This window comes from Podarcis gaigeae, assembly GCF_964106915.1.
Source record: "Podarcis gaigeae genome assembly, chromosome: Z".
NCBI classification, from domain to species: Eukaryota; Metazoa; Chordata; class Lepidosauria; order Squamata; family Lacertidae; genus Podarcis; species Podarcis gaigeae.
The window spans coordinates 28333357-28358894 of record NC_139691.1 but is presented as its reverse complement, the minus strand read 5'-3'; the positions used below and the strand labels follow the sequence as shown (position 1 = coordinate 28358894).

Below are 25538 nucleotides of genomic sequence, written 5' to 3'. Positions count from 1 at the left end.
TTTCCTTGTGAATCATCTTGCAGTCCTTTGGGAGGGGGGGGGGGTAAGGTGTTATATACACATGTATGTATGTATGGTCCTTTTTTTCTTAAAAAATGTTTAGGGGTACTCTCATTTTCCTACTCATATTGAAATACTGCCTCTCAATGAGGCCAAACTTAGATTCACAAAATGTTTAGGGGTATGTGTACCCCTGCGTCCCCCCAGAAAAAAGCGCGCTCTCTCTCTCTCTCTCTCTCTCTCTCTCTCTCTGTGTGTGTGTGTGTGTGTATGCTAAAGAAAATCACTCACATTTCTTGCTTGCCACATTCAGAGTACACAGTCCTCTTCAGAATAAGTAGTTGCTGCTTGTTTCTGAATGTTCATTTTCCGAGACAACACTTAAGACCATTGCTGTTGACTCTGAAAGTGTATCCCAAAATGGTTCCGTTACATCCAGAAATCTGAAACTGGGTGCCTCTGTAGGTCAAGACACACTTAATTACTAGTGAATCTAGTAGACAGAACTGTAGGCAGCAAACCTACCTTCTAACAGAGGCCAACACTCCATTGCAGAACAAGCCACAAACTGAACATAGGATAGAATATTGAGCTACATAAACTACGTTACTGGGGATGTGGGGCAGTGCGTCCAATAGCAACTGGGAGCATACATTCTTCTGCTTGAAAAAAATACTAGTTTTCAATATACTGGTTATAAATGTACATATGCATGCATGCAATAGGTTTATGTTATGTTATCCATGCAGGATTGGCAGACCTATTACTTATTAGGATAGAGAGCTAGAAATTTGCCTCTTTCAGTAGCTAGGCAAAGTAAAGCTTTCCCTTTTCCCCTTTTTAGACCTCCAATGACAATGGCTCCAAAATAACTAACTACCTTTTAGAGTGGGATGAGGTGAGTTCCTTATTTCAGAATCAACATCCTAATCTTGTCAAACTGAAATTGTATGTTGCTCGAGTTCTCTCTTTTTTGTACTGGCTAATGGATTGCTCTGTATTTGTGTAAGATTAATAACAGTCTTCTGTATAGCACTGAGAGATCCTCTATAATTGGAAATATTGCAAGTAGGGGTGAGAATCCTATAAAGTTGCCATCTTGTCAAGAAAGTGGTTTTAACCATTTTTATGGTATGTTGAACCAGGGCTACTGGAGGGAGAAAAAACTTGTTAGCACCTTTGTTTGAGTGTTAATACCCATGAATCAACTGCTTCAGATTTTTTATGAACAAATTAAGGATTGTGTTGCCCTTGGTGCCTTGGAAAGTGTCACGTAAAGAATTAATAGAATAACTAAGCACTTCAGAATCATTGTAAACCTGCAGAAATCTGGCAAAGGCTAGCAGGCCCCCTAGTTAGATAGAAAAGATTTATTTGATCCCTACTCATGCAGTTCTACCTGTTGTCATATGGTTACTGCCCCAGGGAAGTAAATCCCATGATACTTTGAAGTGCATGTGAATATGGCCCAGGCAACAGGTTTTCTGAATTTCACCAAAAAAAACCCAACCCTGAAAATTAGAATCAGAATTCAAGTATTCCTACAAAGCAAATTTATAAACGTTAGCCGTTGTTATAGGATCATAGAACCTTGGTTCCTTTAGTCAGGAATCTCGACATTTTTCTTTCCAGAGGCCAAGAGCAAAGAGCTCAATTAGGTGTTTAAACAATTTTCACAATTTTGGTTTGTAGGCATCAGCCATGCCACTGCATACTAGTCACAGAGAAACCACAGCAAACGAAAAGCTATCTGTTAATAAATGTAATAGCTGCTGTTCTAAACATAGTATCTTCCCACAGTGGCTTGTATTATTTGAAACCATATTGATATAGAACACTATAATAGCAACAGGTTTAAAAAAATCATCCAAATCCTTCTGCATCATTGGATTAATTTCAGTATGTCACAGGCAGCCATTCTAACCATTGCTTCCATACCCTGCCTTTTTTTCCCCTCCTTCCTATAACCATTGGGATAGTTATTGTGGGAAACAGGAGAATGGACCAGGTGGACCGTTTATTCGCTGGGCCATTAGCAGGGCTGCCCTTACGCACTCATGTAACATGATGGAATGTTCCTGTACAAAACAACAACACATTTGCTCCAAACCATTCCCTTGGGGCAGTTTTAGCCAATCTGATCCCTCGATGCACCTTTTCTATGTTAAAGGATTTTGTTTTGTAAATGAAGGAGAATTTTTTTTTGTCATGTATAGCCAAGAGTTCTAACAGAGCTAGTTAGGCCTTGCCTTAATGGGCTATCTGATTTCATTTTTGTTTCTCTGAAAAGGGGAAGAACAACGCATACAAGGAATGCTACTATGGTCACCTGAAGCAGCACAAAATTACCAAGCTGACCCCCTCCACAAAATTTAGATTCAGGTTGGCAGCCAGAAATGACATCGGGATAAGGTAATAACGGGTTGTGCAATTTTTTGCAGTTTCCATTCCATTCTTAACAACCCAAGTTCTTGCTAATTTTTTGACTCCTCCCCGCAGTGACTTCAGCGAAACATTGGTATGTTACACACTTGGAATTGTCCCCCCACCACCTCTGCCTCCTAAGCTAAAAGAAGCAGGGGTAACTTGGTTATCACTTGAATGGAGTCCTCCGGCTGGAGTATCCACAGATGACTCTCTGACCTACGTTTTAGAAATGGAAGAAGATGGTTCGGTAAGCTTCTGGTGCTTGGAAGCGGGGAGAATAGAAAGGAGCAGCTTCCCTCTGGTGCAGATTAGAATGTTGCCTAGCAAATAATTACATGCTCTCTCGTTCAGACATCCCAGTGGAGTTGGTAGTAGACTATCCCTGAATCTTCCAGGACTAATTTAATGCTGAGTTGTTGTTGCTCAGGGGTCCAACCTATAGAAGGTAGGGGCAAAGTCCAATGAGTAGGTAAACATCTCTAATACTGAAGTACACCTAAAGGCTGTCATAGACTTTGTAGTCGCTGTGATCTTGTACAGCCTATGTGGGTTGTAGTTGCTGAGCTACAACTCCTATCGGTGCCAGCAAGCATAGCCAATGGCTCAGAGTGGGACATAGTCTGACATGAACTGGGGCAAACCTGATCTGCTTCTTTATTTGAGATGATTCCTTAGATATCACTTACCTTGTGGGGGGGGGTTCCTGTTATGATAGCATATAACTCTATCTGTGGGGCTAATGCATCTATATACCCTGGGTACAAGGATTTGACCTGCTGACATTAAAAACCACAATTGTCATAGTTGGCTTTATGCAAATATAATTCATTCACTGGATATTCTCTGTTACAGTTTTATTGACTTCAGGAATGTTTAACATCCTCAGTATAAGAAAAATGTGGTTATTGCATGTGCACATACAAATGTCTCCCTTCTTCATCTTCTCCCCACCCCAGAATTATGGTTTCCAAGCAGGGTACAACGGAGATGAACTTTCTTGCACTTTAGAAGACCTTACAAGGAGCACTTCTTATAAATTCAGAGTATGTACCAAATTCAAGCATTATTAAGTAGTACTTAATCATATTTCTTATATTTATATGCATATTTATATGCAGATACCAGGAAAGCCAAACATCCGCTATGAGAAAATGCAGCATCTCTTGAGGTTTTTAGAAGGAACCCTTCAGTGTAGTCCAGATAACTGACTTCATTTAGTTATAAGAAAAAATACCAAGATAACTTGAAATGCTCTTAAAACCTTGAAATACCTTCCTCTGTGCTGGCAGATTCTTCACTTCATAGGAGATCCAACAGCCTATCTAATGTTTTCTGTTTGCTAGGGCAAGAGCCCCACAAGAGCACTAGCAGATGGCAGAGTTTAAAGGTTGCGCAGCAAAGGAATCCCAACACAGCATAGTGCCAGCAGAAACTTGTTGTGCAACATTATTTGGTGCTCTATTAGTGTTTTCCCTTGTGCAACAACAGCGCAACAAGCATATCACTAAGTGATTTTAACCCAGCGCTACGCTGGATAACACCCCCTGGCTTTTTTGGGAGGGTGGGGGCAGAAAATGGTGAGAACCCCCAGGCCTGTTTGCGAAGCTTCCCTTTGAACACTTCCGTTTCCTACCAAGTCATCCTTTGCGTCTCATCCTTCTGCCCATCCACGCAACTACCAGGACCATTCACAAATCCCTTTCCTCAAATAGTAATGTTATTTATTGTCTTCCTTTTTAAAAGAGAGTAGGCTTCTGGGTGACTGAAAGTGCTGGGGAGCAGCAGCCTTTGCCATGATTTTCTGCTTGCAGGCTTCCCAGAGGCATGTGGCAGCCCATTCTGAGAAGCAGGATGCTAGACAAGATGGATCATCTGCTATGCTCCAACAGGGCTCTCTTGGTGATCTTTTTATAGAGGCATTTGAATGCAAGCTTGTTTGTTTTTAAGCTGATGTTTGTTCTGTTTGTGATGTGACAGGTGTTTGCTCACAACAGTGAAGGTAAAAGTGCCCCCAGTGAGGTAGTAGAATTCAGCACAATCCCCGACAAACCTGGACCTCCAAGTAAACCAGCTGTAAAGGGAAGGATCCATTCACATAATGTGAAAGTTACCTGGGGTAAGTGAAGTATAACTTTATGCAGTCAGGTCTCTCTCTCCCCCTACCACCCACTCCATCTGCACCGTTGCATAAAAACAAACGACACTGGCTACACTCCAACTCTCTGCCTTTGCTGATTCTGTATGAGCATGTAATTAACTGCACAGAAGTAATGAGCAAGAGGCTCATTAGTCTGGGCTGATGCATTTTGCGATTGCCTGGATCTCTGCCTGTTTAGCATGCATAGATGTGCAGTATTGCTCATATATAGTATAGATGTGCAGTATTGCTCATAATTCATTTTTTCTTTACTTCCCACATGGAAAGAAGGGAGGGGCTAGGTCCTGCATACACTGCAGCTCATCTGGTGCATGGCCATTTGTCACTCAATGCCAAATTTTCAAAACAGTACAGATGTTTTAACTTGGAAAGGCTCTATAGTTACCTGGTGGAGGGCTCGGGATCAAACAAACAGTGGGTCATTTTTCAGCTCTGACTCCTTTTTCTGAGCACAGGTCTTTATTTTGACCAAAATTCCATTTGTGATGGAACTAGTTGTGTTTATTTTAAACCATGAGTTTCTTTTCATTTCTGAATTCTGCCTTTTCTATAGATCCACCAAAGGATAATGGAGGGTCAGACATCTCGGTGTATGTTTTAGAAATTTCAGAAGCATCAGTTGGTAAGTGACCGAACATGTTAAATGATTTGCTTAGTTATGACCATGTCTGTGTTTCACTTCTGTACGTGACAGGGATCACTCCTGGATTTGTCTAACTTAAAACTTAAGAGATAGTAATTTTGTTTTGATATATTTGCACTCACTTTTTAGCCAAGATTGGATCCTCGAGTGACTTCTTAACCATTTATATTCATCGTGTGCTGCTAAGCACAAGCCTGAAAGCAACAAATATTTGTCATCTGTGGGAAGGACTTTCCTTTGCCTGGAATGAGAATCCACTCCTAGGGACTCACTGAGGTGCAGCCCTATCCATGTCCTCTCCTTGGTCCTCTTGGTGTTCCAATTGCCACACTGCTATTTGTAATGTTGCGAAAGTCCATTTCCCTCTTTCTCCCCACCCCCTGACTGTTGATTGATATTTCATTTTTCTCTTAGGGAGTAAATGGGAAGTAGCATGTAGTGGTTCCATGAGAGAACATGTATGCACTCAGCTCAGCCCTGGTACGTCATACAGACTGAGGGTCTTCTGTATTGGTAGAGGTGGCCAAAGCCAGGTGAGCAAGGAAGTCCCTTTAAAAAACACATGGGGGGGGAGGAGGATGTGTGTATTTCGCCATACACAGCAAGTGCACTGAAAGCTGCAAAATTTGTTGTTATCCATAGAATTCAATATCCTTAGAATATCCATTTTCATTTAGTCATTTTAATTAAATATAAAAAACAGGTTTATGGTCTCTCAGGGCTGCAAAATATGGACTTTAAAAGTAGATGAGCAGTGTCTTATCTTACTTATTGTACACAAAGGAACTCAAGGTGACGTTCACATGGGTCAGACCTGCTGGGTATCAGCAGCTTTGTTGTATCATCTGCCTTCAAGACTGTGCCCCTGGGTCCATGGTTGAAATCGTCACAGTTAAGAAGGATTGCTATCTACTGGAGTATAGGACCCGCCCTATTTCACAGTCCTTCCACATGCAGAATACATCACGATAACAACAAAAACGGAGGCTTAGTGAAGGCATAGAACTTGGGTTTAGCTTGGCGCAGACTTGTCATGTTCTGAAGGCAGAGTTAACACACACACACACAGAGCACTGCTTGAAAGAACATGTTGGAAGTGTATGTGAAATGGATGTTTTGTATTTCGACACCTGTAAGCCAATATGTGTCTTCATTTCTAGGCCTCTGATATACTCATTGTTCAGACACCAGCTGTTCCTCCTGGGCCATGTAATTCTCCATATCTGGCTGCAAGACCCAAGACCAAGGAACTCAGTCTTATTTGGGGTAAGATCTGGCAGGAAATGGGGGGGGGGCATTCACTTGCAAGTTGGATCAGCAAAAGAGACATAGATGATATTATTATTATTATTATTATTATTATTATTATTATTATTATTATATTCCTTCCTCTACCCCAGGGGCTCAGAGAGACATATACTAGTTTTTCTAAATATTAATTATTTAGAATGCAGAGCCAGAGGCCAACCAGCTCAAACATGGCCAGAAGCCCATCACCAGCCTGATCCCCCAAATCCAGTAACCCAGCCTATAGCTCTACAAACTCAATAGATTTAAAATCATAGGTCAAGGCATTGTACTTTGGGTAGATGAAGGTGGTGAACAGCTTCTGCAGGTAGTTTGGCTCCCATTTAAAAGTTGTACTGCCATTGCCTGCTCATCACTAAAATGCTGCCTCGGGGTCCTGCAGAGAGGGCTGTGAGCAGTGTTGCTGTCACAGTCGTAACAGAGGAAAAGTATATTTAACAGCCATAATTTGGATTGGGAGGGGTTAACAGCACCATGCCAAGGGCCACCTGAAGTTGGCACTGGCCCTGCCCAAGGGGCTCACAAGGCTGGAAGGAGCCAATAAAATAAAAGTTGCATTCTAAACATCAAATATCTATTTTTATTTTTAAAAAATCAGTATCACACCATAAATATCTTGTGCACAAAACCATACAAAGTGGGCTGGGCTGAGCTCAGCCTGGGTGGTGCTGGGGTCTCTGGAAAGAAAAGACTTCTTTCCAGCAGCCTCACCAACTTTCCCTGACAAGCATTGTTAAAGGTGGTGGCAGCGGCAATCATAAGGCAATAAAAGTAACTAACAACCACTCATACTTGAGGTTACATTTTCTCCAAAAACGTGACTTGTATTCCTATTTTACAGATCCCCCTGCCATGGATGGGGGTTCAGAGATAACAGAGTACATTCTGGAAATAGCAGAAGGTGACAGAGATGAACGGAGGCAAATATACCGGGGCGAGATGCCAGAATGCACAGTGAATGGTCTCATTCCTGGGAGGACATACTGTTTCTGGACACAAGCAGCCAACAAAGCTGGGGTATCTCATCAAATTCTTTTTTCATAGAATATAGAATTTATCTGTCGGGTAGGTTGTAGAAGCAGGAAATCCAGATCAGGGTATGCATTGTTATCATTTTTGCATGCCTTTAAATCTGAATTTCATATAGTTTTGAAAACTTGTCTGGAAAGGTTGAATTTTGGCCAGTGTTTAAATATTTTCCCCATGCAAGCATGATGACCTGGCCACAACTATTTAGGCAGCACATGTTACTGTCATCCTCCCACACCATATTTCAGGCTTAATAAAGAGCTTAGCTTGCCCTTTTATCTGATGCACCCTGGCAATGCCTCTATTTGTTCTGACCTCCATTTCCAATTTACTTCAGCTGCCGCCACTAGTTGGGTCATTTTAAATTTGAAATGGAATCTGAGAGATCCCAAACAGCCTTGGCAAGCATTGCTTGTCTTGTTGCCCCCACACATCTGCATCTGCCTAAAATATGCCTGGGGAATGGAGTTTGTAAATGTTCTTACCTGCCTGGTCTTCTGGTGGTGATTTTTAATCCAGGCAAATGACTATATACCATTCTGATCTCAAAGCAGAAACAATTGCCACTCGTTGAAGGACTGGTGCCTTTTTCAGTTTGTTTGTTTGTTTGTTTGTTTGTTTGTTTGTTTGTTTGTTTTCTGCAGAGAATTATTTCAATCTAGAAGGACATTCTGTGTCAGTTACTAAACTTTTATTTATTCTCTAATTTTAAAATAATTTCGGCCTGAATATATTAAAGCCTCTTTTCCCATTCTTGAATGCACCTGAGAACGTTCTTGGTTTTCCCATTTAAAGTGAAGGAGAAATAAATGGAGGACTAGATGGAAAGTAGCTTGTGAGAAGGGAAGATTCTAGAGGCTAGCCTCTCCAGTCTTTCACTCAGCCTTTCCAATTGATCACTTGCAGGTTTTTCCTCCCTGCCCTAGCAGATTGGAGGTTCCCAAGAGCCAAATTGGCCTAAGGGGAGCTATAGTCTCTCTGGCAGTAACTACTGCAGAAATCCTGAATACCTTTCCTTGAGTAAACCTGAAGGGCAGAACATAAAGAAACCAGTAGGTTTTCAGGTGTCGCTGCTCTATAATGGCTGCCTCTTCCCATGTACAGTGGTACCTCAGAAGTCGAACAGAATCCGTTCCAGAAGTCTGTTCGACTTCCAAAACGTTCAGAAACCAAGGCGCGGCTTCCGATTGGAAGCGCCTGTAGCCAGTCGGAAGTAGTGTTGGATGTTCAGGTTACAAAGAACGTTTGCAAACCAGAACACTCACCTCCGGGTTTGCGACGTTCTAAAGTACCAGATGAGTACCAAGGCATTCAACAACCAAGGTACGACTCTATTCAGATTATATGCCTGATGGACTCGTACTAGAAGATGTATGTGATGTGTACCTTCATGCAAACTTAGTAGATCAGTATAAGATGCAGCCGTGCTACATTGCTAATATGTCAACCACCTCTTATAAATGAGAATAGAACAGGATAGCTCAGTTGGTTAGACTGTAGTGCTAATAATACTTAAGGTTGCAGGTTCGATCCCTGTGTGGGACAGCTGTATATTCCTGCTTTGCAGGAAGTTGAACTAGATAGTCCTCAGGGTCCATTCCAATTCCAACTCTACAATTAAGTGGTCTAGAAATGTCTTAAATTAGAATAAATAAAATCACATCAAAGCCAGCATGTAAAAAGTAAACTACTAAGGGTTCTGCTTCAGATCCAAAGTTTGGAGGGCTAATAGTCAGAAGACCAGTTTTGTAAGGGATGCTACTGAAATAGACTCAACAGTTCAGCAGCCAGAGAAAGAACATTCCCAGTTTGACAGTTGTACACCATTGGCAGTCTGTAAGAATATTGAATTGTTCTATCTCTTTGCTCTTTTCTAATCCTGGGGTCCTCTTTCCCTACAGCTTGGTCCTTCCTCAGAAAAGGCAGAGCTTTCTACAGCTCCAGGGCCCCCAGAACCGTGTCGCGCCCCTGTGCTAACTTGTAAGACAGCTACTTCTGTAGTAGCCACATGGGAGGTATGTTGTTTATTTACATATAATTCATCTACTCCATGGCTGTTATTCAAGCCCCATTGAAATAAACGTGTATTGCAAAACTCTCAATTTACAATTGTTAATAATAAAGAGCCTTTGTGTGCATAATCAATGAATCCAATAGGGCACACTGACTGTTTCAGTAAGTTTCTCCTGTGCTACAGGAATATATGTGGAATATGTCTGCAAACGATGAGAAATTTTGACTTTTCACTTTTTGCTTTTATTTCCTTCAGATTCCAGCATGCAATGGTGCAGATGTTACTGAATACAAATTAGAATGGGGCCAAGTAGAAGGACTCATGCACATAATATACAGTGGCCCTCTTCTGACCTATGAAGTGAGAGGGCTTTCACCTGCAACTACATATTATTGCAGAGTTCAGGTAAGTAAATCTGAATGCATCCACCTTTTTTTGCTCAAGAGCTATTTGTTCTAATGAGATCTTGAACAGGAAGTTAGCTCAGTAATTCCAGAGCTGTGTTGCATGAAAGATTTTTTAAAAAAAAAACTATTCAAGACTCTTCTGACCCCAGAGCATCCTCAATGGCCCATGGCTCTCACTTTATCCACCCCTCTCTGCTAGAAGTAGGTGATTCTGTCATATTGCATCATGAGGCACAATTCGATTATTCCACTAGTCTGGATGCAAAAAATGCAGCAAAAATGCAACTGCATTTGGAAAATTGGAAACAATATAAAGGTCAGGTAAAAATGGTTGAGAGTATTTACAAAAGAAGAAGAAGCTAAAATTACAGAATGAGAGGATGTATAAATCAAACTTACAAATAAACTGTGAGTTCAATCCAACTCGCAACAAATGAACAACTTGCATAAAAACACAGACATGCCATGGACAAATTCAATTATATTTGGAATCCATTCTCACAATAGTAATACGTTAAGATCTGGTGAAGTACAATAACAACTTAGTAAAGTATACAGTTTTGGGGGGGGTTTCCTCTCCCCCCCCCTTTATTTTCCCTTCTACATGGGTGCTGATTCTCTTTTTCTTTTTCTCTCTTTTATTTATGTCACATCATGTTTAGTTCACATATGATTATGTACTTTTTGAACTTTCAATAAAGCATGAGGTTTTCAGAAGTGACTGCCTCTCTAATTTTGTGTTAGGCCATGCTCCCAATGGCAGCCATTTTTCTTATGCCCCTGCTCGTCCCCTAGCAGCTATTTTGTGATTGGCACCCAGAGCACACTCTCAAAATTTGAAAAGTGCCGTCTGGTTCAGAAAGGTTGGCAGCCCCAGTAACAGGTGAAGTAAAATAGTCCACTTTGTCTGCACCATTCAATCCCCCCCCCCCCCTGGTCTCTGCCACGTTCCCAACACATACCTTTTTTCCTGCAAGCTAAAAAAAGCTTTAACCTTGGTAACCAAGCCCTTATTTGCAAGATCTAGAGTTCTTCCAAATAAGGAAGCTCTCTCCAACACAAGTGGTCATTTCTTCTTCTTATTTTGTATAATAACATTTCCAACTTCAGAGCAGAATTCTGTGTCAGCTATTGAATTGTTGAATTAGCTATTGCTCTTACTGTATTTTAACACCTTTCCTTCATCTTCCTTCAGGCCGCGAATATAGCTGGTGCTGGATTGTTTGGGGAGACTAGCATGGTCACAACCCCGGCTTCCGTGCCAGCTGCAGTGACAGTATTGCACTTGCTCAAAGAAGACCAGATGGAAGCCCGCCTTCCTCTCTCAAAGTGCCTTGCTCTTCAGTGGGAGGAGCCCAATTGCCATGGGGCAGAGATCCTTGGCTACAATATAGAGTATGGGGAAAAGCAAGTCTCAACTGTCAACAAAGTTACAAGCCATGTTCTGGAGAACCTGCAACCTGACACTTTATACAGGTGATTAGACAGTTCAGTTTCAGATTAACATAGCTTCATCAGACGCACACTTAATGCAACAGTCAAGCTAAATTAGATTCAGGGGGCACACAAACAGCCTCATTATGACACAGGGGCTGTGGGTTTAAACAGTGCAGTGGTGCCACTTAATACTTTTTCAACAGCCCATCTTCCCAATAAAAATTCCTGGTTGCTTTTCTCTCCACTTCCTTGCTCTCCTGCGGCTGGGAAAGCTGCTGAGGTGGAAGGGAGCAATATTTTGGTTGGGAAAGCAACCCAAGAGGACAAAAGGCCTTCCTTATCTAGACACAGCTCAGATTATATTTGAAGTCCCTATAGCTACCTGTCAAGTTTTTCATTGCTCACAGATATCCACATTTCTATGTCCTGTTTCACTTGGGCCTAACCTTTCTCCTTAAAAGGAGGTTTCAAGCTTCCTTAATGTTGAAAATCTAATATGCATTTATCAGTTGCAGTTAAAGGTAAAGGTAAAGGTACCCCTGCCCGTACGGGCCAGTCTTGCCAGACTCTGGGGTTGGTGCGCCCATCTCACTCAAGAGACCGGGGGCCAGCGCTGTCCGGAGACACTTCTGGGTCACGTGGCCAGCGTGACATCGCTGCTCTGGCCAGAGCCAGAGCCAGAGCCGCACACGGAAACGCCGTTTACCTTCCCGCTAGTAAGCGGTCCCTATTTATCTACTTGCACCCAGGGGTGCTTTCGAACTGCTAGGTTGGCAGGCGCTGGGACCGAACGACGGGAGCGCACCCCGCCGCAGGGATTCGAACCGCCGACCTTTCGATCGGCAAGCCCTAGGCGCTGAGGCTTTTACCCACAGCGCCACCTGCGTCCCTTGCAGTTGCAGTTACAGGGGCTGAAATACAGGAGGCACCCTGTGGCTGTTTTGCTTGCCTCAGTTTCACTTTCAGGCAGAAATTAAGCAAGATGACTGGCAGGTGCTGAAAGGGTCAACTCCCTTGTAACACGAAGTAATCGAAATGCAAAGCATAACATCACGCTGTGCATAATATACTTTACTTTATTGACCGACACTAGAAGAGTGGTGAACCAGATTATCTTCTTCCCCCATCCCTTATGGGGATGCATTTGACAGGTGGGTCAGTCACCTGATGTCACAATGACATCTGGTAACCCTTTTTGCCCACAGTGGTCTTCAGAAGCCCTTTTCAAAACACTGCCTTGCACAATGCTGTGCAAGCACAGTTTTGTATAGGGCTGAGCCAGATTTTTACCTACCCCCATTGTGTGTGATGTCCAGTGTAGGGCAGCAGATCCTGGCTTAGCCACCTTGGCTTCTCCCAAACCAAACGGGGAGGCCTGGTGGGCCTAGTTAGCTTCAGATGGTAGATGTTTCCCACCCATGTATTAAACCAGTTATTTTTAACTATGATTTAATGTGACATCTGAAGCACATCGCTGAGCGTGACGTGTAGAAGAGATGACTCCACAGTGCACAGTTGTGATTGGGGCAAATGTACCTGTTAAAACTTCTCTCTTTTTTCTGTTCTTAAGGTACATGAGTCCTTCTGTCTTTCTAGCATCCCTAGTAGATGGATGCTACAAAGTGGATGTTGGCAGGAAATCATTTTCTGTTTATCATTGTAGTCCTCTGGCTTGGAAAATGTTTTTAAAAACCCACCTCTGCATTGAGTTGTGGTTAAAAAAACAACAACTAAGTAATAATTTTATCTTAATGACAAGTTTTCTTCCCTTCATTCTCTCTTAGAATCCGAATCCAAGCCTTTAACAATCTCGGAACTGGTCCCTTCAGCCCCCACATTAAAGCAAAAACAAAGCCTTTACCTCCGCAACCCCCACAAATGGAATGCGCGGTCTTTAGTTACCAGAGCCTTAAGCTAAAATGGGGTGACGGCCCTGGCAGAGCTGTAGCCACCAGTACAACACATTTCAACCTCGAGATGGAAGTTAAAGCTGGCAGGTGAGAGCTGCCTGTGTCTTGGTTCTCATGATCAAGTGAGTTTTTGTTTTGTTTTTAATATTCAGGAGCTCTTCAAGGTTTCAGAAGATGCCAGATTGGACGACATGCATACCCAGATCACTCTCCTACTTACCCATAGTGGAGAATGAGAGATCACCTCCCCACCCCTCTTGATGGCGTCTGCCACTGGGGGGTTATTCATAGGCTTAACATTCTAAAACATTTGTGTGTAGGTCTCGCATCATGCCAACACTATTCTAGGTAGAACCTAAGAATCTCACAAGCTGGGCAGTACAGCTTTTAGATTGCTTTTTATACTTGTAAACTGCCCCGAAGCCTATATTGGCATATAAATTAACAGTAATAGATCATTACAGTTGCACATAGCTATTCAGTGGCGTCTGCAGAAGAGCATATGTACTGAGTGGATGAGGATGGAAGACATACTCTCACTGTCTACCACATAAAGAGAACTGATCTGAATGAAAAAGAAGCCTCCTTCCTGACTTTTAATTTCATTGGACCAGTAGTTGTTGGTAGATGGAGCACTCCAAAACATCATGCCACTTGGATCATGTAGAAGCATAGATAAGCCTTTTTTTAAAAAAATGCCCTCAAATGTTGCTCAGTAGTTGCCACTTGACAGTGTTTCTCCTCTTCTGGAGATTAACATAGCTACAGGAATCAAGGAAATAAAGAGTGGAAGAGACCAACTTATCAGAATGTGCATCTCGAAAAGAATGTGTATCTTGAAAAGAAGCAAACAGGCATGATTAGCTGTGCTTCGGAGTCTATAACATACATATCTTTTTCCCAACCCTGCAGATTCGTTACTATCTACAGTGGACCTTGTCACACGTTCAAAGTGCAGCGGCTTAGCGAATCCACTAAATATTACTTTAGAATCCAAGCATGCAACGATGCTGGTAATGGAGAATTTTCTAAAGTTTACGCCTTCACCACAACCAAATCTACACCACCTGCTCTGAAAGGTGAGGACATTTTATCATATGTTATTTAAGCAAGGGAAACTCGGAAGTGGGGATACCAATGTTAGAGGCAATGCAGGGCAATACCTCCGTTCAAAGAGTGGTAACACAGTGTTGGTACAGAATGTAATAAGCCTCCATGTAGAAAGGTAGTGTACCTATGATTTGTAGTCATTGAGGATGAAACCAGAATCTTCTACATGTACCTTCCTTCTCGCTGGGAGAAACATCTTGGTGAGAAGGACCTTAGCTTAGGCTGCCTTAAAGTGTCACATTTACTGTGTTTTGCTTACACTTTGGAAATGTGGACAAGTTATATGCACGCACCAGTTTTGTTCTACTTTGGGTTGCCGGCATTGCAAGGGTTTTAAAATTCAGTACCATGAAGCCACCCTTGGGTCTCCTGCACCACCACCTCCTCCTCCTCCTCCTCCTCCTCCTCCTCCTTCTTCTTCTTCTTCTTCTTCTTCTTCTCCTCCTCCTCCTCCTCCTCCTCCTCCTCCTCCTCCTCCTCCTCCTCCTCCTTCTCCTTCTCCTTCTCCTTCTCCTCCTCCTCCTCCTTCCTGGGGCAAAACTTCTAATTAAATGGAAAGGATCACAGGTATGCATATGCTGTTTTACATTGCAAGCTGAAAATATGCACAACATTTTAAATGGATTTCTAAGATCTGAGTTATGAATTTCCTCTTTTCAGCACCCAAAGTGCAACAAGTGGGAGATAACGCCTGTGAGGTCACATGGGAGACTTTACAGCCAATGAAACGTGATGCCATTGTTTACATTTTGCAACTTGCCTGTGGGAGGGAAGTTGATCAGGTAATCTCAGTTATCTCTCTTCTGTTTGAGAAGTTTTGATTCTTAGGTAATTTTTTTTAACTTGTGACAAAAGGTCATTTTTATTATATGTATTTCTTTGAACTGCTAGATCAAAATACTGTGTGTTCAGGAGACTGGTGTTGTGCAGGGTATTTCCTGAAGCAGGGAAGAAGCATGTGCCCTTAGTTTTATATATATATCCCTTTGAAAAATATTGTTGTCATTGCTGTCTCATTTTAAGAATTAGAATTTTCCAGAACGGAAGGTGGTTCTCCTGAGCATTACTCTCATGCATGTCCTAAATTCTCTTGAGCAGGAAATCCAACTCATGAAGAAAATAACATTATTTGTGGTAGCAGAATTAATGAAACTGCCAAGCAGGGGAGAGGGGCCCAATGACCCTCTAGTTATTGAGGACTGTAACTCTGTCACATCTGATACTTGACCACATGGGCAAGGGCTGATAGGAGTCCCAACAATATTTGAAAGGCCACAGGTTCCATACCACTGCTTCAAGACTCTAGGTTGTAGCCAGTGCTCGATTCTGCTCAATATACACCCACCATAGTGAATGGACATGACTAACCCAGGTCCATTATTGGACACAATTCACTGGCCTAGTTCTCACTGAGGTGATAATCTGTGGCTGGGCTGCAGTCCCAAATGCATCAGTTCTACTAACCGCACCAGTCTATCCCTAACTCCCCATACCCATTTCTTTGTAACTGCAAAATCACATCCTGCTCCTTTTCTTTTTTCAATAGCAAAGAAGTCCTTGCACTTTGGAACGTTTTGCTATATAGAAGACATTTCTAAATGTAGGAGCCAATTACTAGGGGCCAAGGTCCCTTTGCGCCCAAACCCAATAAAATATTGATGAACACTGCCATTCAAATTATGTCCTTGTGTGCATGCTGCATCTTGTGATTGATTTTGTGAGGTGGGGCTTACCTGCGCCCTCAATATTTTATTCAGGTTGACACCCCTGTTTCTAAAGACTTATGTCTCTAGTAATATGACTGTAAATTCTACATTTGTCATGTTCCTATCAAACAAGCCCCCTTGGTTCTTATTATTTTAAACTCCAAAACATTGTACTTTGTGGATGAGTACAGTTGAGAAATGAACTGGGCCAGCCTGTCCCAAGCTGTTGCCTTCCAGGTGGTTTTTTATGGGAGTTGTAGTCCAAAACAAATAAAAAGCAATAGGTTGGAGCAGGCAGACCCAGCTATTCTAGGCTGAAGTGCCAAATGATCTACAACCTTCTCTTTGTCCCATGTTAATCTCCAGCACCGCCAGGTAGGACTGAGAAAGACCACTGTCTGAAACACTGGAGAGCTGCTGGCCATGCTTGCTGACCTAGATGGGCTTGCGATCTGACAGTCTATATTTGACAGCCTCATACGTTCCTATTCAGTAGCACTTAGAACGTACTTGAATGTGATTAAAATTTGATACGTATGTATTTGTTCTTTCCTTAGGTATACAAGGGACCAGAGACTTCATTCCGTGTTACCAACATTCAGAATAACTGTGAATACCGGTTCAGGGTGTGTGCTGGACGCCAGCATAATGATGGCACTGGATCCCAGGAACTCTTTGGACCATATAGTCCTTACGCAGTGTTCTCATCTCAGAAACAGGCGTCAGCAGCACCAAACACAGATGCCGGCCCCGACCTCACGAAACGCAAGAAGGCGCTCAGCGACGAACAGTTTGCCTTCCTGCTTCTCATCATCTTTGCAATAGTTGCCATTTTATTTGCTGTTCTCATTCAGTACTTTGTGATCGTAAGCGAGTGAGCTTGCGGATCGACTTCAATACTCGGCTTGTTATTTTTCATACAGAAGTTTTATGCCTTGGGTATTTATGTAAATTCCAACTAAAATGCTAACTGGGAATGATTGTATAAGACCCACGTTTCCATTTTTGCTGCTGGACTTTTAACAGCGAGGCTGGGTAGGTAGAACTTCTCCCCCTCCCACCCCCTCCACCACAAACTCTTCCTTCCCAGGGGTGGAGGGGTAAGAAGAAATGAGCAGAAGAAAATCCCTATTACCACATAGTTATGCATCTTCTAATCAGGGTTAGCTGTTGAAAACAGCAAAATAAATAAATAAAGCCAGCAAGCTGCCTTAATATGCACTTGTGATTCTCAGAGAGCTGGAAAATTCTCACAGTAAGATTTTTATTCAAAGCCAAGAAAGGATTGGTGTGGTGGGGGGAGCTCAGCCTCTTCAGCCCAAGTCTCTGCACATGGGAGATATACAGCAGCAAAGATGGTTCGGCTTAGAACAGTACTGTATTAAAGAACATTGCTAGAGCATACCACAACAGATATATACTGTAGACTGAAACGAAACCAAAATCTTAGCAACTTCTACTTTAGTGATACTTTTATTTTTCTGATCATTTTAATCTTTGGGATTCTAGTAGTTAGATTTATCACTTCAAGAGCCAAGGGTCATAGAAGGTGTCTGCATTCTTAGGAGGTTTTTTTTATCAAAAGCACCTCAAGGCACCAAGATTCACCTAAATACGGAAGGATTTGCATTGGTATGTAACGTGGCAAAATACTCCCCCTTCTATACTGTAACATTTCTGAATGAAATGCTTTCTCTCTCGTTGGTAAGCAACTTGTAGGCCCAACCAGAGTTCACTCTCTGAGAGAACAGTAACGCCCTGTGCTTCTGATTGAACACCACTGCGGCGTGTTTTTTTTCAGAGGAAAAGCACAGAAATTTTTTGTCTTTAATGAGAACAAAAAGTGCATTTATGATAAATGTTCCACTATTTGGCTCAAACTGAGCAAATGCTTTTTGTACTATTCTTAACATAATTTTTTTAAAAAAAGATTCAAACTGTGGTCGGTTCTTTTCACTTTTTTAAGTTCTTGGGATTCTCTCCAATGTAATCCAACTGATCAAGTCACATGTGAAAATGAACCTTGCTTTTAAAAAAGTTTTAAATTTTTTAAAGGGAATTGCTGTCTCCTTGGTAGCAGTTTCATATTCCATTGTTTTTGTGGTTCCAAAGTCTTTTCAGTTATGTGATGAAATCTTCAGTGGCAGGTCTGGCTTTGGGTGGAATAGTGTTGTTGTTGTTTTGTTTTGGGGGGACAGGGGGGTGAATATCATGCACTACATAAGACTGTTCTTTGTCAAGCCTCTGCAGCAGGTACCTGTGAAGTATAAGTAATTAAATGTTGTCTTTACGTTCACGCTCCTTCGAAAGCTGAAATCAACCTATTTCATTTTGGACAAATAAATCCAAGTTCAAACTAATAAGTTTGTTCCATTTAACTAATAAGAGAAACCTAAAAGTTATACTTTATGAAACATCAGAGCATTTGCACTTGTACGTGGGACAGTGGATGTAATGTGTAAGTCAGTTTAGCTTGAGATGCCTCTGTTTCAGACAACAGAACATCATAAAAGTGTTTCTCAACTGGCTGTTAGTTCATAATGGTAACTTAAGATTTGTGGCATTGCGTATGCATTTCACACCTGGGTGGACACACACACACACACACACACACACACACACACATATCACTTAACTATCTTAAAAGTAGATATATGGTGCAATCTGAAATTAATCTTTTTCAAAAAAAATGTACTCTCCTTTTTGTGATCTATTTATTTTGATTTTTTAAAAAAATTCTGGAAACTATGTTTGAATGTATTGTTCTACTTGTAGAAGAACTTTTAAGTTTATCATATTGTAATGGAAGCCTCTCTTCAATGTTCAAAAGAGTTTTATACAAACGTTAGTGTCTTTTAGTTCACAGGAACGTTTACAACCTGATTTTCTTTCATACTTCACTTTTTATATAAAACAATAGATTGTCAGCAGATTTCTGTTGCCAAAGGGTGTGTTTTTGCTGAACTCTCTGACAAAAATGATTGGGAGGGAATATAGAGTCTTATTTAATTGGCAATAGTATGTCAGATACAATTTAAAAAAAAAAAATTAGGTTTTTTTGAATAAATACTAACCAAAATTATGACTTCCTGGAAAGTTAAAAGTTTAATTTGTATTTGTATTTGCCACCAAATGTTTATATGTCCAGATGATTTACTGGAGAACATAATGGTAGAATTTTATATTTACAACTATACATTCCAGGCTGATGTACTCTAGTGGCATTAATGTATTAGATCCCCTTTTCTCTTGTATTTTTATTTTTATTTTATTTTTTGCTGTATTTCATACTTATGTTAAACCTGCCAGGCATCGTATTACTAAATTGTAACTATCAAATAGATAATATATTTAATATGGCCAATAAAGATACAATTTTTTTCCCATTGGGTTTGTGGAATTATTATGTGTTGTGTATAGTGATGCGTGAAGAAGGGAGGGGCCACAGACCCTTGTCTATATATAATTGCAAGAGACAGACCTCAAGGGGCATATAAAAAGAACTGTTGAAGCACTAACCACTACAGGTAAAGTTCCATGTCCAGTCACACTTTGGCCAGACTTTCTCATTCTTGGTTCTAACTTTATTTTCATGTTATGGCCAATTTCAAAGGGATGTTTTGTATCATGTTTTTTAAAATGAAAAAGGCAGAAAATTTAACATGCATAATGCATCCCTCTCGAACATAGAAACTTCCTTACACCAATGGTCCATTGGTCAGTGGTTTAGAGCGCCACCTGCTCTAGTATTGTCCACAGCTTAGTATTGTCCACATTGGCGGGTGGCGCTCTAAACCACTGAGCCTCTTGGGCTTGCCAATCAGAAATTCGGCGGTTTGAATCCTCACGATGGGGTGAGCTCCCATTGCTTTGTCTTAGCTCCTGCCAACCTAACAGTTCAAAAGCATACTAGTGCAAAATGATATATAGGTACCACTGCAGCGGGAAAGTAAATGGGGTTTCTGTGCATTCTGGTTTCCGTCACGGTGTTCCGTTGCACCAGAAGAGGTTTAGTCATGCTGGCCATATGACACAGCTGTCTGTGGACAAATGCCTGTTCCCTCGGCCTGAAAGTGAGATGAGTGCCGCAACCCCAGAGTCGCCTTTGACTGGACATAACCATCCAGGAGTCCTTTACCTTTTTACCTGTCCGCATTGATTGATGAGGTTCCTCCATAGTGTGACAGAAGGTTCTTTCCTTTCCCTATTGGGAGTTGGTAGAACCTTCTGCGTGCAAGATAGGATATGGTCTACCACTGCCTAATTCCAATAATTTAAATGGAAAAAAGTAGCAAGAAGACATGGATAAATTTCTAAGCTTGTATCCTATAAGGAATAGAAACCTCAATTTTAAAAGTAGAAATTTCAAGCTTCTACACTTTTTGCCATGTACCCTTCTTGGGCCATGCTCTGGAATTTCTTCCAGATTCCTCATGCTCAGGGCATTTTCTGGCAATTTATTTCAGCTTCTCACCTGTGACAGGCACTGCAGCCATACGAATTCCTGGGTGACAGTTCAACTTGTTTAAGTGGAGTGCAACCCTGCACCCCCTCAAAAAAAAAAAAACCCAACAACTAGGAGAACAAGGAGGGTACTGTTAGATTCAGCTTTGTCTTTGATGGCTTAGGTGGCCTCTGTAAATGTACAGCACCTTTTCACTAGCTGCAACTCAATCTGCACAGACAAAGCCTTGCCCTAGAACTATCCTAACTAGATTACTGTAATTTAAGTGTGGGACTGCCTTGAAAGCAGTTCAGAAACTGCAGCTAATTCAAAAATACAATGGCTAGATTGCTACCTTAAACATGTTGCAGCTGTTTTACACCCTTTTAGTCTGTTTCTGGGCACAGCAGGGGTCAGCAAACTTTTTCAGCAGGGGTCCAGTCCACTGTCCCTCAGACCTTGTGGGGGGCCGGACTATATTTTGAAAAGAAAAATGAACGAATTCCTATGCCCCACAAATCACCCAGAGATGCATTTTAAATAAAAGCACACCTTCTACTCATGTAAAAAACACCAGGCAGGCCCCACAAATAACCCAGAGATGCATTTTAAATAAAAGGACACTTTCTACTCATGTAAAAACACACTGATTCCTGGACCTTCCATGGGCCGGATTTAGAAGGCGATTGGGCTGGATCCAGTCCCCAGCCTTAGTTTGCCTACCCATGGTTCAGAGGGACCTGTTAATGCTGAAATTTTAAACATACTAAGGAATAAGCCCCATTGAACTCAACGGGCTTTACTCTGATGCGTAAGGTTTCATTGTTAAAATCATTTAATGGCACTGAGTACCTGAATGACTACTTTCGTTTGTACCTTTAGAGGTGCTTCAGAACCCCATTGCTGTTAACGAAGGCATTCTCTGGCTAGGCACGCAACCGCTTCAGTTTCTTCCAGCTGACACCTAAGTTTAAATGAAATTACTCTTTCTCGCGCCTTTCTAGATCTGTGGTCTTAAACCTGCTTTTAGATGGCTATGTTGCTTCAATGTGCTATTGGTTTATTTATTTAAAAAAACACTTCTATTTTTTAAACTTTAAGTCATCTGAAGAGCAGGTATCAGTTCAGAGCAGGTATTAATTTAAAAAAGAAGCACACACACAAACACAACAGCTTGTGGACAAGGCTGAGAGTGCTGAAAGGTAGGCGGCCTACTGCGAAGTGGTGGTTTTAGGGATGGCAAGTGTCCATAATGCAGGCAACATTGCTGAAGGTAATGCAAGTGGGAAGGGCAACAGTTTAGCAGCCTACTGCAAAATGGCGGCATAGTGACTGCCGTCTGTGCTACTGGTTGGGCAAGGCAGGTAGTAGAAGCCCTTGCCTCTGAATATATTTTAATGGTCTGCCCAGCAAAAATAGTTCTATCAAGCTATAATTATTATGGTCTGAAAAGGCAGTGTCAAAAGATTACAGCATTTGGGCCGTTTTAGTTTAGAGAAAAGAGTAAGAGGAGACAATCATGGAACCATAGAGCTGGAAGGGACCTTGAGAGTCATCCAGCCCAATCTCCTTTCAATGCAGGAATCTCAACTAAAGCATCCATGAGGCCACCCCAAGTGTATACATTGACCACCCAGAGGCGTGTATACAATTATACATGGTGTGGAGAAAGTGGACAGAGAAAAGTTTTCCTTCCTTGTAATACTAGAACTCATGGACATTATCCTCACCCCAAGAAAAAGCTGCACGTTGGAAGATTCAGGGTTGCAAGAGCCTAGTTGTGGTATACAGTTAAATTATGGAATTTCATGCACAAGAAGGAGTGGTGGCTTTAAAAGAGGATTGGACGGATTCATGGAAGATAAGGCTGTCAAGGACTACTAACCCTGAGAGAAATATTCTCTCTCTACGGTCGGAGGCAGCCTGCTTCTGAATAAAGGTAAAGGTAAAGGGACCCCTGACCATTAGGTCCAATCATGACCGACTCTGGGGTTACTCGCTCATCTCGCTTTATTGGCCGAGGGAGCTGGCATACAGCTTCTGGGTCATGTGGCCAGCATGACTAAGCCACTTCTGGTGAACCAGAGCAGCACACAGAAACACAGTTTATCTTCCCACCGGAGGAGGATACCTATTTATCTACTTGCACTTTGATGTGCTTTTGAACTGCTAAGTTGGCAGGAGCTCGAACCGAGCAACTGGAGCTCACCCCGTCACGGGGATTCAAACCACAGACCTTCTGATCGGCAAATCCTAGGCTCTGTGGTTTAACCCACAGCGCCACCCGCGTCCCTATGCTTCTGAATACGAGGTGCTAAAAACAGCACAAGAGGAGAGTGCTGTTGCACCCATCTCTTGCTTGTACCAGAGTTCCATACGTTGCTTTCCAACTTCTAGCAGGCTATTCTCATAACTCACTAGGTTCTAACTTGGCTTTATTCCTGATGTGCCAGCTTACATTGGCTTCCCACCAAATTATATCCTGGATCCACCCTTGATGTAGAGATCATTCAGGCTCGATCTCTGGGTTATCATGTCCTTTTCTGGTTCCTGCTGCTCTAGTTCTGTGGGGCAGTCAAAGGGCCAGAGTGGCATGCTTTTTAGGGTGTATGTTAGGACTTGGGAGACGCAGGTTCAAGTCACCACTGTCATGAAGATCCCTGGGTGCCTTTGAACCAGTTACTATAGCTCAGTTTAATCTACCTCTGTGAGGGTACAATAGCAGGAGAGTAGCATGTATGCCACCTTCATTCATTCATTTTATTGTATGACACTTTTCCACAAACACACATACATACACACACAAATCATGCTCAAAGCAACCTACAACAAAGAAACAGAGATGCATTTGAGCAAGGTAGGACAAAAATGCACCAGGACCAAGCACTATCTGCCTGGGTACCTACTTGCATCCCACAAGCACTATCTATATATTGAGAGGCAATGTGGCCTAATGGTTAGAATGTAAACAAATAGGAATGTAAGATAGATGCTGCCCTTCAACCTATGCTAACCTCACAGGGGGGAGGGGCAGGGAGGGGGGAGAAGATCTATGCTGAGCTCCTTGAAAGAAGGGTGAAACAAATATTATAGGTAGGGTTTTTTTTAGAGTTTAGGAGCCAGGAAGCACAGCTACAAGCGATTATTATGCAAGTTAGGCAGAGTACAATGTGTTCCTCTTCAGTTTTTACACCAGAAACTGCTGCCGGCAGCACAGCAGCTAAAATACATACATATGGATGTGTACAATACATATAATGGGTACATAACATCAGCCTGTTAGCAATTTTTTAAGCATCGCTAATAAATCCACATATGAGATGGTACATCACATTCCATCCATTGTCACTGACAGCTTCTTCTATTATTCCAGCAAGGCACAAAATAAAACAAAAACCACAAATTTTCCATCAATTATTAACCCCTCGTGCATAAAAAGATTATTTTGGGATCAGCATTCATAATTAGAAAGAAAGAACTAATGAAATTAAATGATCAGGTTCCATATGCATTTTTCCATATGTAGATTTCCAAATCATCTGAATTTCAGCTCTGATTGCTAAACATATAGTCTACATTTGATGGTGGTTATTATTATTTTAACCATCTACGCTACTAGGAAGCATAGTTATAATCTCTCCAGCTAGCAAAACTTGTTTTTCCCCCGCTATCATCAACCAGCCCAGCTGTCATCCATAATCTTCCTGATAATGCGAGATGCTGTACTACGCCAGGACGTAATTATTTTGTGTGAAGTTCATTGAAATCTGGCCAGAAAAACCAGTCAACAGATCTACATTCTCAAGTGATATTACAGCTTTAATTAACTTTAGACTGAAGCATTTTCTCTGGCACTTTCCTGTTTTCATAAGCTTATCAAAATGTTATTTGGCACAGCAAAATGTGAACTGCCATTCAGGCAAACAATCAGATAAACAAATAATGCTCTTCTTTTAACAATATTCATAACATCTCTATGTCTAATTCACTCCTATGTTTAAGCTGTGCTGCTTGATTCTGAAAGCATCACCCCAGCAATACTTATCCCCAAGCTATTTTATCATAGCGTTCCCTCCCCAATTTTAAATCTTTTGGGATAAGACATAAGAAAATGAAATAGTAGGCAGGAGATCAGAAAATGAAAGAATACCTAAGAAAATTAATGAGGGGAAGTGGACTGAACTAAATAAAACAGCGGGTTGCAAGGAAATGAGAAAGTGCAAGGCTCAAGATAAGGTAGAATGCCTTTATCATCTCTGAATAGTTTCCCAGGGTTGATTATAAGATTGTACACAGTTGGGAGTAAAACTCATTGAACCCAAATGGGGCAAGGTGCAGCTGAGGAGGATGCTCTGCCAGGACTCGTGCTCTTCTCTGCTCCTCTCCCACTTTCTTCCTGTCCAAGGTGGCCCTGCCCTCTGCTTACCCCTCAGAGCTGGTATGCCACACAAGGCTAGGCCTCAACAGTAGGAGCATCTCCTTCTCCTCCTGCTGCTCTCCAGCAGCTGCTGCAGGACAAGCTGCCTATGGGAGGAGGTTGGCAGCAGCAGCAGCCATGAAAAGTCAACAGGATGCTTCCTTGCATGCACTGCCACTGTCACCATCGCTCAGAACAAACACCGGTTCATCCTCCTCCCCAAGCTTGGTGGCGGTACCACTGTGAGGAGGAAACAAAGCCTAGAAATCAAGATTTTCTGTGATCAAGCCACATCAAGCATATGATCTTTGCATGCAGAAGGCCTGTTTTTCAGTTTTGGCATTTCCAAGTAGGGGCAATGCCTGTTGAGCCACTGCCAGTCACTGCAGATCGGGCCCCATGTGTACATCTGGGGTTTTGAGAGCATGCTGTGGGCACTACCTCCTCTGCTCACTTGTCATCCATGGTTTATCTACATGCAGTGCACACAACAAAAGTCCACACACAGATTCCTTGCTTTTCTTTAGG

At 41.9% G+C, this 25538-nt stretch overlaps 2 protein-coding genes across 4 annotated transcripts in view; one reads left to right on the top strand and one right to left on the bottom strand.

The window, feature by feature from the left end:
• The window catches only part of FNDC3A (fibronectin type III domain containing 3A), a 53506-nt gene extending 33971 nt beyond the window's left edge, over nucleotides 1-19535 (top strand). For all 3 annotated transcript variants that reach the window (XM_083722072.1, XM_083722071.1, XM_083722073.1), the window contains 16 exons: nucleotides 845-898; nucleotides 2291-2412; nucleotides 2500-2674; nucleotides 3384-3470; nucleotides 4405-4543; nucleotides 5139-5207; nucleotides 5643-5761; nucleotides 6389-6494; nucleotides 7378-7553; nucleotides 9467-9580; nucleotides 9835-9984; nucleotides 11182-11462; nucleotides 13208-13420; nucleotides 14246-14412; nucleotides 15104-15225; nucleotides 16707-19535. In XM_083722072.1, the coding sequence (XP_083578198.1) occupies nucleotides 845-898; nucleotides 2291-2412; nucleotides 2500-2674; nucleotides 3384-3470; nucleotides 4405-4543; nucleotides 5139-5207; nucleotides 5643-5761; nucleotides 6389-6494; nucleotides 7378-7553; nucleotides 9467-9580; nucleotides 9835-9984; nucleotides 11182-11462; nucleotides 13208-13420; nucleotides 14246-14412; nucleotides 15104-15225; nucleotides 16707-17027 (2415 nt within the window). In that variant the 3' untranslated portion in view covers nucleotides 17028-19535. The remainder of the gene's footprint in view (nucleotides 1-844; nucleotides 899-2290; nucleotides 2413-2499; nucleotides 2675-3383; nucleotides 3471-4404; nucleotides 4544-5138; nucleotides 5208-5642; nucleotides 5762-6388; nucleotides 6495-7377; nucleotides 7554-9466; nucleotides 9581-9834; nucleotides 9985-11181; nucleotides 11463-13207; nucleotides 13421-14245; nucleotides 14413-15103; nucleotides 15226-16706) is intronic.
• LOC310836710 (growth hormone secretagogue receptor type 1-like) overlaps nucleotides 1-25538 on the bottom strand; it is a 202755-nt gene that overhangs the window by 168589 nt on the left and 8628 nt on the right. The window contains exon 3 of the mRNA XM_083722435.1: nucleotides 20999-21557. Coding sequence (XP_083578561.1) covers nucleotides 21520-21557 — 38 coding nt within the window. The 3' untranslated portion in view covers nucleotides 20999-21519. The remainder of the gene's footprint in view (nucleotides 1-20998; nucleotides 21558-25538) is intronic.